This window comes from Equus przewalskii, chromosome 17 (assembly GCF_037783145.1).
Source record: "Equus przewalskii isolate Varuska chromosome 17, EquPr2, whole genome shotgun sequence".
In the NCBI taxonomy this organism is placed as follows: Eukaryota; Metazoa; Chordata; class Mammalia; order Perissodactyla; family Equidae; genus Equus; species Equus przewalskii.
In genome coordinates this window covers 45505590-45526678 of record NC_091847.1, presented here as the reverse complement: position 1 = coordinate 45526678, position 21089 = coordinate 45505590, and the positions used below count along the sequence as shown (strand labels likewise).

Sequence of the window (21089 nt, the reverse complement as noted above, 5' to 3'; positions counted from 1 at the left end):
TTAATGTATTAAGGGAAAAAAAGCCGATCTATTGATATTGTTTGTGTTAGCTTGAAGTGTGGATGCCTGAAATGATGCAGACTGACTGTTTTTGTCCTGTTTGGTTTTAGGATTTATCCGATGTCAGTTAATAGAAGGGCAATTACAGGATGCAGATCAGCAGCTGGAGTTCCTTAGTGAAATTCAGCAGTCAATTGGGAAATCTGCGGTATAGTATTTTATCACATGGTAGATCCTAGCCACTGTTTATAAAATATGAAATTTTAAATGTCTTATTATTTACTAATGGCTTTAAAGGACTCGTGTACACGAATTTTAATATGTAATTACATTTATTAGTTTCCCTCTATGCAAAATTAGACTTTAAGTATTCTTCCAAAGATTCTAAAAATCCATCCAAGCTAACACTTAAGTTTGAACAAATATACACATAAATAGCACTTCATATACTTTGAAATCTAAGTAGAAATAACGAGCTTTATAACTAGATGGAGTAATTTATGAAAACTACTTATTTTCCAGGAGTTAACCTATTTACATGCAATTCTTGCTATGAAGAAAAATAAACGGCAAGAAGAAGTTATTAATTTGTTAAATGATGTCCTGGACACTCATTTTTCACACTTAGAAGATTTACCTCTTGGGATACAGTATTTTGAGAAGTTAAATCCTGATTTCTTGCTAGAAATTATTACAGAATATCTGAATTTCTGTCCAATGCAGGTAAATAGTTCTGGAACTTATTTTCAAGGCTGTATTTACATGATGTTTTATAAAAGATGCTAGTAAATTATCTTCCACATGTTAGACTACGTTGGCATCTTAAAATTTGTATTTGTATCTGTGTTAGTTGGAATAGTTTTTAATCAGAATATTTATGGTAATGACTGCTATCAACTAATAAATGTGTTGGTTTACTAATACTCGTTTGTAATTCATAAAATCTTAAAATCTTGAGTTTAGAAGAACTGTTAGAAGTCATCTAATTCAGACACTCACCTTATATTTGAATTTACTCTCTTAAATCCTCATTGAGTGTGCATCCCACATCTGGATGCACTCAAAAATGCAGTGCTTGTTGTATAACTATGATTATTAGACTGCATTTCCTATGTTAAGTCAGATGTGCTTTGTGTTAAAAATTCACCCATTTACTGGTCCTGCTTCTGCCCTCTGGAGTGACATGGAGCAAGTTCAGGCACTTAACTCTAAGCAAGGATCATTCCTCATTCTATTTATAAAACAGACTTTCAGATTTTGGAAATTAGTTTTTGTGTTCCCCTAAACAATCCCAGATTTTCAACTGTTTCTTTTTTATATGATCAGTTTGAGAACCCTGGTTGTGAGCCTGAGGATATCCTTTATTCTGTCCACCCCTCTCATTAAGCTCAGTGTTCCAAATATGGATTTGGCCTGCAAAACCTAGATTAGATCCTTCTCCTTCCTAATTCTGGATATCCATCCAGCTGTCTTTTTTTTTTTTTTTTTTTTTTTTTTAAAGATTTTATTTTTTCCTTTTTCTCCCCAAAGCCCCCCAGTACATAGTTGTATATTTCTCGTTGTGGGTTCTTCTAGTTGTGGTATGTGGGACGCTGCCTCAGCGTGGTTTGATGAGCAGTGCCATGTCCACGCCCAGGATTCGAACCAACGAAACACTGGGCCGCCTGCAGCGGAGCACGCGAACTTAACCACTCGGCCACAGGGCCAGCCCCCATCCAGCTGTCTTTTTATGAATCGTATTGCATTATTGACCCTTATTGAATTAACAGTTAACCAAAGTCCTTAGATCTGTTATTCGCTGTATCTTTGGACTCTACATTTATCCCTTTGAAATTTTATTTCCTCAGATTCATCCCATAATTCCAGATTACCATATCCTTTTGGATCCTAATTGTCATCTATTTTATATGGATGTTTATTGTCATAGATCATCTGCCTTATCTGGATCTGAGTAGAACTGAGAATGGAACCCTCTGTTGTGTTACCAGAGAGTGCATTCCGAATTGTTATGGATCCATTAGTCGACACTTTTATTATAGACAGTAAGCAGATGACTTTACTTTCTTATGCTCAACTCACAATTCAAAACAGGGACACCGTGACGGGCACTATCAAATACTTCGTTGCTCAAAACATAGTTCTTAGCATTCTCCTGATCCACAGCTTCACTAACTGTGTTAACAAGGAAATGAGGGTAGTGACCTTTCCTTAGGAACCCATGCTGCTTTTTATTGATGATCACATCCTTTTCCAGACCTTCACAATCTCTTTTTTTAAATTAACCCCCTCTGGAATACCCCCTGGGATTGATCTCAGTCTCCCATGTCACGATCTGTTTTCAGTTGCTTAGAAGTTGGAATGCATTTTTCAGTACTCCTGCCACGTTCAGGATTCATTCAACAAATGCTTGTAGAGAACCCAGCACTCTGTTTGGAGCTGGGGAAATAGTTGTTTAAAAACAAACTACAACCCTTGCCCTCTGGAAGCATGTATACTAGCAGGAAGAGACGGATAGTATAATTAAGTAAATTATGTAGTATGTTAGAAGATAACAGGAGAAAATAACAGAACAGGATTGAGGGGGTAATTTTAAGTAAGGTGGTCTGGGTAGACCTCCTTAAGATGGTAAAATCTGAAGGAGTCATGTGGAAATAGGGTGCAGAGTGTGTGAGGCAAAGGGAGCTGTTGTGCAGTGGCCCAAAGGGACACAAGGAGATGAGGGTGGTTGGGATGGAGCGAAGAGGAGGCGGGGAGTCAGAGAAAGATCATTGCACAGGAGACCACTTGTAACTTCTCTGTCTTCAATTCTGAGTACATGGGGAGCCACCAGAGAGTTTCCAGCATGATTCCATTCAACATTTCAAAAGGGTTTTTCTGGCAGCTGTGCTGAGAGTAAACTGTAAATGGAGCAAGAAATAATGTATTACGTGATAGTTGGGTCCCTAGGCCAGAGACATCCTATTTTTTCATAATGTAACCTTTATCAGCATGATAGAGCCTAATTAGCATTTATAATGCTGTTTTCATAGGGAAATATCAGAAATGCACACTTGTCTCTCCAGCCTGTTCCTGCTTCTTTGGCCCTTTTATATATGTAAGGTTTTTTAATACTCAAACAGATGTTATCTTAGAGATTGTTCACATAAGTCCTGTTTTTTTCCTATGATTCAGTCTAAAACTACAGTAAAAATGCTGGTTGTTCTCAATAACTAATTCTTAGGAAGTGGCAAAGGACATTATCAGAACCTCAGCTATACTTTCATTATTTTCAGGTATGCTGACAAAGTAAATATGTTTTAAGAATTTACTCTTTATCCATTACCATGTGAAGAAGTGTAAAATTCTGATCCTCCCTTAGTCGTGTAAAGGGACAAACAAATATGAAACTACTATAGAACTGTATAAGATAGAAATGTTAAATTTTATTGCAGTAATAATTTACAGTCTTTAATAAGTGTTGTAGAAACCTTAAGAAGTTGAGGTCTTCTGGGCACCAGTGGTTATATTCTGAAAATCCTTTTGAGGATGCATTTTTTTGGGGGGGCCTCAACATAGTGAGAAGATGCAACTTTCTTGTCAGTGACAATGGCTTGTTGTGGGAGTGATTGTCAGTAAGAGGCTGTAGTCCAGTGCAGAATGTGTGTGGAGGGGATGTAGGGTTGGGGGGATGGGGAGGATCATCCTTCAGATCAAGGAAACAGCACTAGTGGGGCAAAGGAGGGAGAATGAACGTTTGATGTGTAAATTCTTAATATCACATTTCTGAGTTGCGAGTGGATGACCATTGGATAGAGATTGGTTGAGTAGACAACCATTAAAAGAATAAACAAATGGCCTAGTGCTGCTTTGGTTATCATATTCACTATTGATAAAAGTACAAAACAAATTGAGGGCATACAGCATGCCAGGCAGAAAAGGGGCGAATGTGAAGGTGTGAGACATTTGATGTTACATACTTGAGTGTGTTCTCCTCTCTGATTTCTACTAGGAAATCAAAATGTGAATTCTCTAAAACCTGACCTTACAGTACTCTAGGGGTAGTGCAAATTATTGAATTGAGTAAATCGCAAGGCAGGTTTAGAATTAAAACTTACGTTGCCTTGACTCTCAATTCCAGCAAGAAACTCTGCCTCTTAGTTATCTTTATTTTGAACAGATATGTTTCCTTGATAAAGTTTTTGAGCAGATATGCTCTTTTCGTATGTTATCAAACTTGTAATTGTATTATAATTTCATAATTATTTTGCTGAACAAAAGCCATTATTTACATAGTCTGTTCCTAGATCCCAGGGAGATAAATTAGTCTAGTCAGAGTAAAGAGATTAGGCAATAAATAGAATAAGAAAAATTTTAGAAAAATACATGGTTTTGCTATTCACATTACTTAATTTGGGTTTGTTTTTAGCTAACTGCTATTATGAACTTACAAGATGTTTTGCTAATTTGTTTGTTTAGCCTGCAAGTCCTGGGCAACCTCTTTCTCCACTTCTCAGACGTTGTACCTCAATCCTGGAGACCATAGTAAGAACTGTACCAGGTCTTCTGCAAGCTGTCTTCCTAATAGCAAAAGTGAAATATTTGTCAGGTAAGGTGTACCACTTAAAATAACCTTTGTAGGGGCTGGCCTGGTGGTGTAGTGGTTAAGTTCACATGCTCCGCTTTGGTGGCCCAGACTTCACTAGTTTGGATCCCAGGTGCGGACCTACACACCACTCATCAAGCCATGCTGTGGTGGCATCCCACATACGAAATAGAGAAGGATTGGCACAGATGTTAGCTTGGCAACAATCTTCCTCAAGCAAAAAGAGGAAGATTGACAACAGATGTTAGCTCAGGGCCAATCTTCCTCACCAAAAGGAAAAGAAAAGTTTGTAATCTGGTGTTCATAAAAACAGGCATAAACTAAGTACTCCACATATATGGAGAATAGTCACATAAAGTGCACATTTTACATGTGTACAGATCAGTAATTTTTGTCCAAAATAAAATTGCCTAACTTCCTTTACTGTTTAATTCTTTAAACATTACTATAAACTTTTGTGGTTCTAATGAATTGCTGGGAAAATACAATTCTACCACTTAAAAAAAAGTTCATCTGATGGTCCTGGAGTCTGGCAATAGTAATTTATACTCTTTAATTCAGAGTTGTTGACTCATTGCCTAGCCAAATGTGATATTTACCAGGTTTCAGGCCCTTATGAAGTTTATTAATTAATTTATGTTTAGTTTCTGTGACTGGTTATGTATAACTAAAAAAACATAGCCTCAATTATAACCTTAGCTTCTTAGGATACAAACATATGTATGACTGTATGCATGAAAATAGATAATCATATGGTTCTTATGTATCTACCTTTGCTGGCTGAATGCTATGCAAAGTAAATTAAGTTTGTAAGGTCTTAAAGCGTAGAAACTAACGTAAAAATATTCTCATAAACAGTTATTTCTTATACATAATGGAAAGAGTTCAGAGATTGACTTTACCATTTTTTTGGATCTCAGTTTTAATTGTTTAAAAAAAAAAAGAACTAGGTGATCTCAAGAGCTTGTTTCGCCTTTAAAATACTCCAGTTGTAAGAAGTGACTCTATAATACCTTCCTCTGATTGAGTTCCACTATTGAGCCACATGATATTTCTACCTTCTTCCCAACTGGAATGGGTATCACCTCCCAGGTGATCAAACTGGGATTTTGAATTATGTGATTAGTTTATTAAACACTCATTATTTATTTTGAAATTTGATATAAACCAGTCTCAGGATAGTAATACTTAATTGCTGAAGTCTCTAGGACTGAAAGTTTTGTATATAAACCCCATTTAACAAAAAAAGCAGCCCGAAATAATTTGAAATAATGATGGCACATGTCTAATAGCAGTATTCTTACTAAATTCCCAACTGCAATGACTTCGAACACTGGCTACCGGGGGTCAGGCCAAACCTCCCAGGTTAAGGGCGCAATCCTCCATCAGACTGCCCTCGCTTCAGACAGCAGCCACAAGTTCGGGGCTTCCCAAGGCCACCTGTACTTCTGACTAGCTGGCTACAAATTTGATGGTTCCTATGACCCCTGTCAGGTTTGATAATTCACTAGAAGGACTCACAGAACTCAGGAAAACATTATACTTAACGATTCTCCAATTCTTTATTATAGCAAAGGATATTAATCTGAACCAGTAAAAGGAAAAGGAGATGCACAGGGTGGGGTCTGGGAGGGTCTGAGATTTGAAGCTTTTGTTGTCCTCTCCTTGTGGAGTCAGGACACTTGTACTTTTCGACACATCAATATGTGACAATACCTGTAAATCATTAGCAACCAGGAAGCTCACCCAAGCTTCAGTGTCTAGAGTTTTTGTTAGGCTTTCGTTACATAGGCATGGGTTGAATCATTGGCCATGTGGTTCAGCTCCCCTACCCTGCAGGTCAGGCTGATGTCACATGGCTCAAAGCCCCAGCCCTCTAATCCTGTGGTTGGTCTTTCTGGCATGGCCAGCCCCCATCCTGAATCACATCTTGAGCATAAACTATCAGGGCCCACCACAAATAACAAAGACACTTGTATCACTTGGGAAATTCCAAGATTTAGAAACTCTTTCCCAGGAACCGGGGACAGAGGCCCGCCAAATTCTTTATTACACAGGACCCTGGCAAAGACAGATCTGCAGACAGAAGTGTCTTTCATTTTTCCCTCAAGAGAAATTGGGCTGCTCTTAGATAAGAATGTGATGTTTCTGTGATCTTTGTTTATATGGTTTATTTTTCCCAACAGTGATGACCCATTTCTCCATTTTTAAATACTTAGTGCCTTCTGAAGTAACTCCACACATCCTTCCCCATTACCTTTAAAAAAAGACTCTAATCACATTTATTCATACAGCCCTCATTTTCTTTAGTCTCTTACTTGCAAACCCTGATTTTTTTCTATGTACTTTTCTCTCCTTAGTAATAACCTCTTTTTTTAAGTTATCTCCTTAATCCTTCTCCTTCCTAAAATAACATGAGGGTGGTAATTTGCATGCAAATTTATTATGCTTAACCTTCCTATTTCCTTTTTTGTCTGCACAGTCTGAGTGCTGGATAGCATCACAATGAAAAAGAATCCAGTATTTACAGTGTTATGCTTGATGGTTAATTGACAAATTTTGATGCTGTGTTTAATAAGTTATTGTGCTACCTCAGCCAAATTTCTGTCCATTAATCCTCTGTCTCTAAGAAGAATGTTTTCTGTTTAAATGGATTTCTGTTATAAGTAGGTTGAGCCTTTGGGAACTGGAAGCCCTGACTGTAAGCCTTATTTTATCTATTGAGGGGTCAGGTAAGGGTAAGGGGAGTAATTGAACAGAAAATAATTTAAGATCTCTTCTTCCCTCACCCTCTCGTAGCAAAGTTGCATGGGGAGCTGGCCTAGCTATACCTACTTAAGGCCAATTTATGAGATGGCTAAATGCAAATCAGTGTGGGTTACATCATGAGAAACTTCTAGCACCTAGAGTCTGTGCTATTGTTTCTCTGAAGAGCCTCTTTCTATCGCATCTACCAGCCCAAGGTAGATTTCACTATTCCACTACTTTAATCTTGATCATTTCCTTCTATTTTAAGACTCCCAAATGTACAGTATGTGTGTTTCCAAAACATTTGATATTTCAGTTGGTATTTAAAGGCATTTTAAACATATAACTCATATTTCTAAATCTCTGTAATATATCCTTATGTCTTTTTTGTTATTTAATGTACAGTAATAAAATTTCTGGCCAAGAATGATTACTAATCTAAATCCTCATTGTTAATGTGACACTATCACATTCTCGCTATTTAAATTTCTGTGTTTTACATAGCTTATTTTGAATGAAGGAAATGAAATTATAAGTAAAAAAATTTTTTTGACAAGGAAAATAAAATAAAGATATGTTTATGGGCCTCTCAGTAGCAGTGGTGATCGATTCTGATCTTTTCACACACTTTTCCTGCTTTGCTACTTATGACCAAGGGGTGGCTGACTTACAAGTACATTCTTTCATGCAGACTAAAAGGAAGCTAACTAGTGGAGGTAGAGATTAAACCATGGCCTTATGAATTATGAACTTTATGACTTTAAGTTCAAACGCTGGAACTATCCATAGACTAAATTCTTCTCTCTCAGATCTCCATCTCTTAATCACTTGAATTATAATAGTGCTTGTTCCCTCATTAGGTGACACTGAAGCAGCCTATAATAACCTGCAGCACTGCCTGGAGCACAGTCCTTCTTACGCAGATGCGCACCTCCTGATGGCTCAGGTTTATTTGTCTCAGGAAAAATTCAAATTGTGTTCTCAGTCTCTTGAACTTTGTCTCAGCTATAATTTTAAGGTAAGTATTCCAGACTCGAGGGGATAAGACACATAAACCTCTTTGAACCTTTAGCAAACGTTTACATGTTCAGCTATTTTGTATGTTAGCCTGTAACATTTTGCTAGCAAATGCATTCTTGAAGGGAAGAGATTTTGGACTCACAAGCAGTAGGAGAAAAAAATGGAGGCAACTGTGGTGTAGTTAAAAAACTGTATGAACTTGGTGACAAAAGACCTGGGGTCAGTGTCTGGTCTTCCCGCTTATCTCTCTCTCAGCCTCAGCTTTCTTTTCTATAGAACTCATATGATAATACCCTTTGGTTATAGTGAGCATCAAATGCGATAATGAACGTATGTAAAAATAATTGTAAACTGTAGAGTGTTCTGCTAAACATTTGTGTGTATAAGCATTTTATTTTATTACCTGTTCCTCTCTTGGACCTGGGTTTTTAATAACTTCTTTTTAAATTGATCATCAAAGAGCACCTAGTCATGTGGTTTGAGGATATAAACACACTAGATTTCTATCTAAGGTATTCTGTTACGTCGCATATCCCTCGGCTTTGGGGAAAATCCTGGGTCAGGTGCTCCCGGAGCTGCCTGGAGTCGTGGAGGCACTCCTCAGACTTCTGCTTTGGTTCATAGGGTCTTGAGCCCTCTTATGTGAGAACCCTTCAGTGGACTGGGAATTGAAGTTTCAGGCAAGATTTGCATAAGATACTGCCTGCTTCTTGGGACAGTGGTTCTCAGGACTGGTGGTGCATCATACTCCCCACCTCAGTGCCCCGCATCAGTGAATCCAAATCTCTGAGAGAAGAGCATAAGCATGAGTATTTACACAAAGCCCACAAGTAACTGAGGCTTAGGAACACAGTCTGAAGGATGACTGTAGCCGTCTTAAACAGTACATGGCTGCCACAGCACCTCATTCTGGATTGTCTACTTCCCTTTGACGACTCCTTCCTCATTCATTTTGTCATTCTCTTATTTTTTTGTATATGCTTTTGATAGCCAAAATAAAGACAGAAGCTTCATTACTACGTGTTTCAGAGTAGTATAAAGGGTAAAATCAATGTTTAACTAAAGTATTCTGAAATTTTTAATCAAAATTAAAAAATAAAGGGAAAAAACTGTTTCTAGAAATCTCATAATTTTGTATTACTATTAGAAGTCCCAGATAAATTCCTTTCCTGAAAACTCAAATAATTTCTTAAAATATATTTGTAAACTTTGTATTTTCTCATCTATCATGGTAGAAATGCTTAATCACCTTGTTTGTCATCCAGGAGGATGCTAGGTAGGGACAAGTTCTCTGAATCTGATTTAATATGATAAATGATCAGAAAGTTATTAAGAGGACAGAAACAGAAATAGACCTCATGTATACAATCACAGATAGACTGTCCACGTTTTTTGGATTGTAAATTATGTGTTGATGTTATAAGCACTCCAAGGAAGTATTTCTGAATATTATTTTTTCAGGTGAGAGAATATCCTTTGTATCATTTGATAAAAGCTCAGTCACAAAAGAAAATGGGAGAAATAGCAGAAGCAATTAAAACTCTGCATATGGCAATGAGTTTACCAGGAATGAGGAGAATTGGAGCTTCCTCAAAATCAAAGTACAGAAAAACTGAAGCTGATGCAGGCCATCGTTTATCCATCTTTCTTGAGTTGGTGGAGGTTCACCGCTTAAATGGAGAACAGGTACGTCAAACTTTCATTCAGCGGCTCAGGTCTGAAGTTGGTTATTCAAGTCTATATTTTAATAAGAAATGAAAAAGCTAAAATTATTCCCTGATCAAGTGGTAAAGTTTAGAAAATGTATTTCTCATTACTTTGCGCCAAATCATGTTCTTTTTTCAGGCTCCTGAAGTTAAGCATAGCTTGCACTTGGATGATTTTAAGTATCAGTATACTTTTGTTGGCTACTATGAAATGTTATAGTATAAGTAATAATATAATGTAATATGATGTACTGTGGAATGTATAATATAATGTAATGTATATGATAATATATGATTATCCTGGCTGCCATGAAAGGTAATAGTATAATATAGTCATAATTCTGTGAATTTTTAAAAGGATTCACACACACATGCAATTACCACTGGAATAAATGAAACTACCAACCTGAAATTCTAATAGTTGAGAAAACAAAAGAACCATTTGATGAATACAGCTTTGGGAAACTCATAGGACAATCAAAAAATCAAATACGTTAAAAAAATAATACAGCTAGAAAGAAAGGAAGCATATAATTCTGAGAGAGTTAAAGCCTTGTAGAAATTGAGGAACTTAATGTCGTTTATATCTGTTTCTTAGGTTGCAGCAGCTGCTAATCAGTTATTTTCATATTTTAGTGGAAATTAAGCAGGCTGTGTCTAAATACTTACCAAGTCTCAAAGAATTTGTTTCACTAATAAATTAACATAAAATACATTTAAGAAGAAGAACCAGTTCTATCATAGATAGCTGATTCTAAGATGCACCATTTTTTTCACATTTTAATTTTGCTGAAATCAGAACATCTTATCTCTAGAGTTGAGATGAATCTTAAAATAAATGACATTTTAGATTCACTGAGGTACAGATTTGGAAATGAGATAATATATTCCCTGAGGTACAACAAAAGTGATGTCCTAGCAGAGGGAGTAAAGTAATCTGCTACTTGATGAAGAGCCATTGGGCTCAGTGGGTGACTGAGGACTGGACCCCATCAAGGGGGCGGTAATGAACACAGCTAAGAATTTAGGCTTTGGAGTCAGGCTGCCCGAGTTTGAATTCTGGGTCTATCATTTGTTGACTTACCTCTCTAAATCTCAATTTCTTTACTTGCAAGATGGGGTAATAATAGTAACTACTTTACAGGGTTTTGTGAAAAGTAAATGGGTTAAGACAATGCTGTATGCAAAGTAAATGCTTATTAAATTATAGTAGCAGCAACTCTTGTGTAGCAACTGCTGTTTTCCTAGTTAAGAAAACACTTTCAGTTAGCAAATATTTATAGTGTCATCTGAATTTAGTCTCTGAGTTTAGTTTTAAATTTTTATACTTTTGAAAAATCCACCCATTATTTCCTGAATATCTTAACTAAACTAGCATTTATTGTTCATTCTGTTTTAGTAGAAAATCCTTGCTTCTGTTGTATTTTGTTGAATATTTTGAATGTTATTTTAATTTCACCTTTACAGCATGAAGCAGCAAAAGTTTTACAAGATGCCATCCATGAATTTTCTGGGACATCAGAAGAATTGCGTGTTACTATTGCTAATGCAGACCTAGCTCTGGCCCAGGGAGACGTTGAGCGGGCTTTAAGCATGCTTCGGAATGTTACTGCTGAACAGCCGTATTTCATAGAGGCTAAAGAAAAAATGGCAGATATATATCTGAAGCACAGAAAAGAGAAAATGTTATATATCACTTGTTATAGGTAAATGCTTATTTCAACCCATTATATTTTGACACGTTTATCTCCAAAAATTAATTCCCAGATTTATTTTTGTCTTCCTTGTAACTGCTTTACAGATACTTTATAGATCCTTTCTTTAATGAATTCTTGCTTCCTTCTCGTATTTCCAACCATAATCACTCTGGCCAAGTTCCTCACTCTCCCCGAAACATAAATCAGAGTGATCATGATTATTTCAATCCACGGCTTACTCTAGTTTCTCAGCTCTCCTCCCTCATCAGGTGTTATTTCTAGACCCTGAATCTTCCTGTTTGGGAAAGGAAAGAGCAACAGGTACATGTATTCTAATAGCTTAAGAAAATTGTCTAATGTAACAACAATTCAGGGGCTAGATGGTCATATTTAATACTCAATATAATAGTTATAGCAAAAGAAAATGATGGCTTAGTACACACCACACTGAGATATGGATTACAGATTTTCCTTGGTGAAAGGGCAGGGGCTTTAAAAGTTATGTCTGTCATGCACTGATTCTCTTATGAGTTGTTGGGATATACCCCCCCCCCCCCACACAAAAACACACACACGTTGCTCTTACTCTTCTCCCCAAACAAAAAGATAAAGATACAGCATACACATGTAAGAGAAAATGTGTACAGCATACACATGTAAGAGAAAATTAATATTTTTCTCTCTTGAGAACATAGGAAAATGTTGATTAATTAAGTCGTATTGGTTCATCTATATTATGTAAATATCAAAGTTCTAGAAGCTGCTCAGATTCTTTGTAGGTGGTGAGTGATTCAAAGTAACTGAGCAGCACCCCCCGTATAGATGGATGAACCGGAGTTCATAGATCATATTTTCTATGATGTTTCCAAAAGATCAGCCCCAGCTCTCACCTCTAATGATATGACAGTGTTTAAAATAGGGTCGATTTGTTTGAATGCGTTATAAAATAGTAGTGAAAGGCATAGGTTCTTGTTTCAGGCAGATCTGACACATTAGCTGTAGACTCAGCATCATCTGTAAAATCAGAATAATTAACTATCTTTCTCATAGAGCTTTTGGACTAATTAAATGAGATACTGTACATTTAAGACTCACATTGTTATTTGAGCAATTTTGGTATTTTGATCTTTAGCAGTCTAAATTTTGCAGGTAAAAACGAAGCAGCAAATATTGAAGTAGAAGATTTTATCTTCTTACTTACGAATAATGAAGCTCAGCATGCGTAGGAGGACAATAAGTGTTTTTCCCCACTATCATTTTTTGGTACCTTCACTCCCACATCATTTCAAAATTAGACATAATGAAACATATGTTTCTGAATAATGAGAATTTATATGTTTACTATCTATCTGACCTCTGTTATCTGCATTTCAGAAAATGGAGAGATTTAATGAAAAACATAGTGGATCTAGCATAAACAATCTGGGTATGGGTATGAGTGGGGTTTCTTACAATACTAGTCTTGGATATGTAGAAGGTACTCTGAAGGCTATTGGTTAATTGAGATAGATGAGCTTACCTTTTATTTCATTGGTTTAGAAGAAGATACTTGTATTCAATATGTTAAATAGAGTTGGTCTGATTTCCAGAGAAATTGCTGAAAGAATGCCCAGCCCTCGTTCTTTTCTTCTCCTTGGCGATGCATACATGAATATTCAAGAGGTAAAGTTTCTGATGCTACTGAAGCTAGATTTAAAGAAAATATTCTTTGTGATTAGTAGAACATTCTGTTAAATGGAATTTGTTTTTTTAATAATGTTTACTTAATATTAGAAGATCCAGTCATCACTATAAAAAGGATTCAACTATTACAGTAAAAAAATTTTTTGTTTTTTTTTTTTGCAAACTGGCATCCAGCAATTCAGCTCTATCATTATTTGAAATACACATGATACCAGAAGCAAGTTAAGAGTCTCCTTTAAACAGAAGGATGAAGAGAGCTACTGGCTCTTCTTCAAAGGGAAGCAATCCTCTGACTCTGTATCTGGCTTTTATAATGACTGACAGAAATGAAAAGTTAAGAAGCTGTCTCTTAGTTCTCACATTATTATTTTTGGAGACAAGGGCACAATTAACACAGGTGGAATTATACTAGTTAGTTAGACTAACAGTAGTGACTATCACCTCTCTGAAATTATTAAGATTTCTGGACTTAAATATGTGCTTTGATAATCTTAAGTATCTCAATGAAAAACTTTATAGAAACGTTGCCGTTTAGTGGGATCCAGCTAAGCTGTTTATTTATTTCTTGTTTTTTGTATCTGCCAACATTAGCCTGAAGAAGCCATAGTAGCGTATGAGCAAGCTTTAAATCAGAACCCAAAAGATGGAACTCTGGCAAGCAAAATTGGGAAAGCACTTGTGAAAACTCACAACTATTCAAAGGTGAGTACTTCATAGTTTGGAATATCTCTATTGGATCAAATTTTTCAAACCCTGCTCTGTGAGAGGTCTTCAGCAAACACTGTTTGTATCTTGATGGTTGTAAACTTCAGACTTGTATTCACAAACTGGACTTTGTGTTAAAGGCTTTCTCAGTGTCTCAGATTCTTCATTGCTGCATTTCGCAAAGGCTCTTTGGATCCTAAAGTTTACCTCAGGCTTTATCTTGCACCTAAGTCCTTGCCACCAAATCAGTTACAATAAGCTTGCTATTGTTACATCTCTTTCATTATATGACAAAGTAAAATAGGTGTCCTTTCTGTTGAACCAGTTCTGGTAAGCTATGTGCTTTGAACTTTTTTTTTTTCTCAGTGAGGATAATGGATTTTCCTTTAGTTGTTATATTATTGCCCTAGTCCTGGTAACTATTAAACATACATATATATATATACATATACATAACAGCTAGCAAAGTATTTGCATTCAGTAAAGGTCACTGGCCTCTGGAATAAAACCGTTAAAAAAAATTTCACCAAGCGTTTTCTTTAGCTACTTATCCTAAGAAATGTTAGTTGCTTTGTGTGATGTTTGAATCTCTAAGAAAAGTGGTGTACTTGACTGACAGTGCAGGTACGTGCCTAAGCTTCTCCTAGGTTATTTCCACTTGTATATGTGCTTTAAGTCTGTAATGTGTAAAAGCATCTATGCTTGAGTGCCATTCTCATTGCCTTTGTTTTTCTTAACCAAAATGGATTTTATTTAGGCAATCACTTATTATGAAGCCGCTCTGAAAAGTGGACAACAAAATTATCTTTGCTATGACCTGGCCGAGCTTTTATTAAAATTGAAGTGGTATGACAAAGCAGAAAAAGTTCTTCAGCATGCTCTAGCTCATGAACCTGGTATGAAACGCTTTCTGATTTTAAGAAAGTATACTTGTTATACTTGATCTATTTTATTTTTACATTATATATGTGTATTTATATTCTCAGTATTTTATGTGTGAGGTTGGTTATTTCATTTATTAGAATATCACTCTACTAAAATAAGATATTTGGAAAATATAATAACAGATTTATGAAACAGTCAATTGTGGTATAGGAAAATATTTACTTTCCAAAATGACTTAAAGAAAGTTTTCTTTATTTTTTTCATTTTTAATTTTAATTTTAATTTTTTGAGGAAGATTAGCCCTGAGCTAACTACTGCCAGTCCTCGTCTTTTTTGCTGAGAAAGCCTGGCCCTGAGCTAACATCTGTGCCCATCTTCCTCTACTTTGTATGTGGGACGCCTACCACATCATGGCGTGCCAAGTGGTGCCATGTCCGTACCCGGGATCCGAACCGGTGAACCCTGGGCCGCTGAGAAGCGGAACGTGCAAACTTACTTGCTGCACCACCAAGCCGGCCCCAAGGAAGTTTTCTTTAAATTGAAACTTTGTTGTTTAAACAAGAACACATTTTTATAATCTTTACTCAAATTTTTTTTTTTAATTCACTATAAAAGACTATATATGTACATCTGCAGTTTCTTCTGTGTATTCTACTTGCCTTGTTCTCAAACTACCTCCCTAGAGGTAATCATTTTTGTATTTTAGTGTATATTTTATATATGTGTAAGTATATAAGTGTAATATGCATTATTTTCCCTTTCAAAATGTATTATTCTTCCCGTTCTGCAATTTTTTTCATATACAATATGTTCCAGATATACTTTGATGTCAGGACTCCAATCATATCATTGTTTCCACTGGGGCATCATAATATTTCATAACTTCATGAATTATTTAACTTTCCCCCAATTATTGGGCATTTAATTTCTTTTCCATTCTTTTGATATTATAAAGCATGTTACAATGAATGTCCTTGTATCTCACTTGTTGGTGTACACTTACTTATGTTTCTTAAGAGCTAGATGCTAAGTCAAAGGGTATATGTATTTAAAATTTAATTGGATAGGGGCTGGCCCCGTGGCCGAGTGCTGAAGTTCGTGCGCTCCGCTGCAGGCGGCCCAGTGTTGCGTTGGTTCGAATCCTGGGCGCAGACATGGCACTGCTCATCAAACCACGCTGAGGCAGCGTCCCACATGCCACAACTAGAAGGACCCACAACGAAGAATATACAACTATGTACCGGGGGGCTTTGGGGAGAAAAAGGAAAAAAATAAAATCTTAAAAAAAAAAAAATTTATTTGGATAGTATCAAACTGCCTTTGTACAAGTTTGTACAAATTTACTTTTTAAAGTAATAATAAATAATAAATAAAGTAATAAATCTGGTGCTTGCTCGTTGCCAAAATTTACAGAAGTGAATGAAATTTGTGTTCTCTCTCACCCTCCGGAGAAAACCTCATTTAACGGCTTGTGTATTATTCTGATCAATCTCCCCACCCCATCTCTCTTTGCCTCTCTTTTACACACAGTTACCTATCGCTGTTTTTCTACCAAAATGGGATCAGATAGTTCTGCAGTATGCATTTTTCACTTAATAGCTTCTCCCTTTGTTGGCAAATATAGCTCTTCTTTGTTTTTTTAGCATAGCATTCTACTGTATGTCGATATCATAATTTATTTGATGAGTCCCCTACTGATAGACATTTAGATTGAAGAAAAGTTGGAAACAATAGAGACAAAATCGTTGTTTATATACCACTGTGTCCTTCCTAGAATTGAATCTTGCTCCGTTGCTCGCTCTTAAGGCTAAAAATGTCCCAGCATTATGTAGTATTAATTATGGGAAAGAAAAACTTTAATTTGCATTTCTTTGATGGCTTGATAAGGTTACACATCATCTTATGTCCATATAGATCATATTTTCTATTAGGAATTTATTTGTGTCTTTTGTCTTTAATCTTTTACTTATTATTGATGAATTTATTACCTATTCTTCATGTTACAGATATTTTCTCCCAGGCTGTCCTTTCTTTATCAAATTTGTTTGTGGTTTCTTTGATCAAATAGAATATTTAGTTATCATATATGATGCCTGCCGGTCTTTTTTTTTGACTTCTAAATTTCTTTTCATGCTTAGAAAAAGCTCCCCTTATCCTAACATTTTAAAAATATTTCCTTATATTTTTCTAGAATTTTTGAGAACTTTAATCCATGTACTGGAATCCACATACAATTTTTACTACATAGTTTTCCAGATAGCCAATTTTATTTCAGTGCTATTTATTGAAGTGCCACCTTTATCATATAACAAACCTCTTTATATATATGACTCTGGTTCTGAGAGTCTTTGTTTTGTTGCACTCAGTTATTTTTCTTTTCCTTTGCCAATACCATGTTCACTGTAGCTGTAAAATATGTTTAGATGCGTAATAAGGCAAATAAGCAAAATAAGCAAAAAAGATGCTCTAAATTTTCTGATATTTCCAAAGTGGTTTTTTATTTAGCTTTGATGAAGTTGGTGCTTAAATTCTCCTAATTTTGAAAGCATTTACTATATAAAGTGTTATTTGTTCCATAAAAAATATTTGCATGGGTCTATCAGACCTTGCTTGAAACACTGCAGACACCTTTAAATGTGGATATTCATTTTTGAAAATGTTGGAGGAGGAGAGATTCGAGTAGCATGTTTTACCTTTTTTTGGTATAAGTATGTGTGTGTATGTGTGTATATATATATATAAGGTTTATGTAATATAAATACTTTTATTTAAAAATATTTGCTGAGCACACCCTATGGTATACTTAGATACCTTTGTGTCCATTTCGTTATATATTATTTCACTAATGCTCACATTAGTTTTTGAGGTATATATAATTGTCCCCACTTTATTTACTTTTTTTGAGGAAGATTAGCCCTGAGCTAACTGCTGCCAATCCTCCTCTTTTTTGCTGAGGGAGACTGGCCCTGAGCTAACATCCATGCCCATCTTCCTCTACTTTATATGTGGGACGCCTACCACAGCAAGGATTTGCCAAGCGGTGCCATGTCCGCACCTGGGATCCAAACCAGCGAAACCCAGGCCCCCAGGCCGCCGAAGCAGAACGTGCGCACTTAACCGCTGGGCCACCAGGCTGGCCCCGTCCCCATTTTAAAAGTAGCAATCTAAAACTGTTTTCTTGACCTATCCAGGTGCATCTAGTTGATAAATAGTAGCAGCTGGGTTCTAATAAACATCTTAAACTTAACTAACATAACATCACTTACCATAATATAACCATCTAAAACTGAATTTCTGATCTGCCTCCCATTATTTTTTCCTCATGCAACCTTTTTCATCTCAGTAACAACTTCCTCCCTCTTTGTAGGTGCTAAGAGCTCAAATCCTTGCCTTCACCCTTGCCCTTACCCTTAGGAAATCCTCTTGACTCTACCTTCCAAGCATGTTCATAGTCCTATCATGTCTCACTCTTTCTAATACTTGTCTGTCCTTGTCCAAGCCGCCATCGTATCTTAAGTGAACTATGGCAGTGGCCTCCCAGCTGGTCTTTCTGTTGCTACCCTCAGCTCCACACCCCTGCCCCTGCCTTTCTCAACGCAGCAGCAGCATCGAGCCTTTTACACAGTGTAAACCAGATTATGTCTGCCCCAGCGCACCGTTGCCTCCCCTTTCCCTCAGAGTTAAGCCAAAGTCTTCACAGTGGCTTATGTGGTGGTTCACGTGTGTGCGCCTGCTCCCCTGACCTCTCCTGCCCTCCTCTCAGCACTGTTACAGCCTCCTTGTTGTTCCTTGTGCTACCTTAGAGCTTCTCTTACCTGTAAAATGGCAATAACAAAACCTGCCTCTTGGGTGGAGATTTTAAAGAAACAATGTATATATAAACCACTTTGAACAGAGTATGGCACATGTGGCATGGACCATGCACTCAATAAATGGTGGAAGAAACATGTATTTGTTAATTGTCTGGGGTTCTTTTATTACTCTTAAATTACAAAATAGTAATACCAAATACTTATAGCACTTACCATGTACCAGGCTTTATTTTAATTGTTTTGCATATGTTAACTTATTTAATAAGTTACTAACTTTATAATTTTACGAGTCTTTGAGATAGATACTATTATTTCCCCTATTTTACAGATGAAAGGGAGGCATGGAATGGTTAAGTACCATGTTCAAGGTTAAATAGCTAGTAAGTGATGAAGCCTAGGTTTGAAACCAGACTGGTTGGCGTCAAAGTCAGTGCTCTTAATGATTATTTATTTTATTTATTTTTTTCTTAAAGATTGGCACCTCGGCTAACAACTGTTGCCAATCTTCCTTTTTTTTTTTTAAGGATTGGCACCTGGGCTAACAACTGGTGCCAATCTTTTTTTTGTTTTTTGTTTCTGCTTTATTTCCCAAACCCACCCCTAGTACATAGTTGTGTATCTTAGTTGCAGGTCATTCTAGTTGTGGAATGTGGGACGCCCCCCAACGTGGCCTGACGAGTGGTGCCATGTCCTCACCCAGGATCCGAACCCTGGGCCGCCGCAGCGGAGCGCCCGAACTTAACCACTCGGCCACGGAGCCGACCCTGATTATTTATTTATATATACTATACTTTATTGCTTATCGGTTATCTCTTATTTTAAAAATGCCGCTTGTCTTCTTAATTGCATGTAGCAACCACTCTATCTTGTCTTTTAATGACTTCAATAAACAAATTTTTGTACACTTAAGAATCAAATTGAAATTCTTATTAGTGTTGTTACATTGTTATCTCTTAGTATAAATCTAACGAAAAAACTCCAGTTATTATCCAGTTCTGTAACTTTTCTTGCAGCCAGTTTTTATCCTAAATTTGGCCATTCTTCACTTAACTGACTAAAAATTTTTTAGCTTTATTCACTATTTTTCAAAATCATTCTTCCTACAGACCAGTCTTAAAACTTGTAGAAAAATGTAAACATTTATTTAAAATGAGTATTTTCTCCCCAATGTACTCTATTCTTTCATAGTAAATGAACTGTCAGCTCTCATGGAAGATGGACGTTCTCAAGTTCTGTTAGCAAAAGTTTACAGTAAAGTGGACAGAACTAGCGATGCGGTCACTTCCTTACAACAGGTAAACGCGTTTGTCTGTCACTGTGGTTGTGGGGGCAGATGAGCTCACGGGGGATCTGCCGCATGTAGGAGGAAAACAATCTCTTTTGGCCCAACTGTCACAGAAAATAAGTCAAAATAGAAATAATGATTGAATGCTGAGGGATCGTACTGCTTATAAGTATATTATTGGTAATTATAACAACAGAGAAGTTTGGTATTTTTAATTCTCTTTTACAGCTGAGGAAGCTTAGTGTAATAACTTACATGAAGTCACATGACTGGTGTCACAGGCAGGATTTGAACTCACTTCTTTCTTCCATTTGTTTGTTTATCTTCTTTAATTTCTCTAGTATTTTGTGGTTTTCAATGTGGAGGTTTTCCACACATTTCCTTGGATGTATTCCTAAGTAGCTGATGTTTTTTGATAATTTTTCAATTTCTAGTTTGCTAACAATTTTTTTTATAAATGATTTACATTGTATCTAATGCACTCTGCATCAACATGATCATGTGACTTTTCTCCTATTTTTTTCTCCTATTTTTTCCCCTGTTTATGTGGTATATTAAATTGATTGATTTTAAAATGTTACATAATGCTTATATTCTGGAAATAAATGTCACTTTGCTGTGATTTTTTTAAAAGATGATGCTGGAATTTAAAGAAATTTGCTAATATTTTGTTCCAGATTTGTGCATATATGTTTGTGAAAGAGATTGGTCTCCAAGACTCATGTTATTTCTTTAATGTTTGGAACAATTCAATATTAAAATTTATTAGATTTGTATTAATGGATTCAACATCTTTGATAGATTTCAAACTGATAATTTTTAAATTTCTTCTTATGTGAGTTTAGATGGGTATATTTTTTAAGTGATTTGTTCATTTCATTGTCAAATTTATTGACATAAATTTGTTCATTATATCCTCTTATCTTTTGAATGTCTGCAAGTACTATAAAAGTGTCTTCTTTTATA

General features: G+C 36.1%; 1 protein-coding gene across 2 annotated transcripts in view; it reads left to right on the top strand.

Annotated features, from left to right (window-relative positions):
• TTC21B (tetratricopeptide repeat domain 21B) overlaps nt 1–21089 on the top strand; it is an 80707-nt gene that overhangs the window by 27879 nt on the left and 31739 nt on the right. For both annotated transcript variants that reach the window (XM_070581511.1, XM_070581512.1), the window contains exons 10-19: nt 111–208; nt 523–723; nt 4456–4585; nt 8191–8348; nt 9812–10036; nt 11524–11762; nt 13343–13415; nt 14028–14138; nt 14899–15037; nt 20027–20133. In XM_070581511.1, the coding sequence (XP_070437612.1) occupies nt 111–208; nt 523–723; nt 4456–4585; nt 8191–8348; nt 9812–10036; nt 11524–11762; nt 13343–13415; nt 14028–14138; nt 14899–15037; nt 20027–20133 (1481 nt within the window). The remainder of the gene's footprint in view (nt 1–110; nt 209–522; nt 724–4455; nt 4586–8190; nt 8349–9811; nt 10037–11523; nt 11763–13342; nt 13416–14027; nt 14139–14898; nt 15038–20026; nt 20134–21089) is intronic.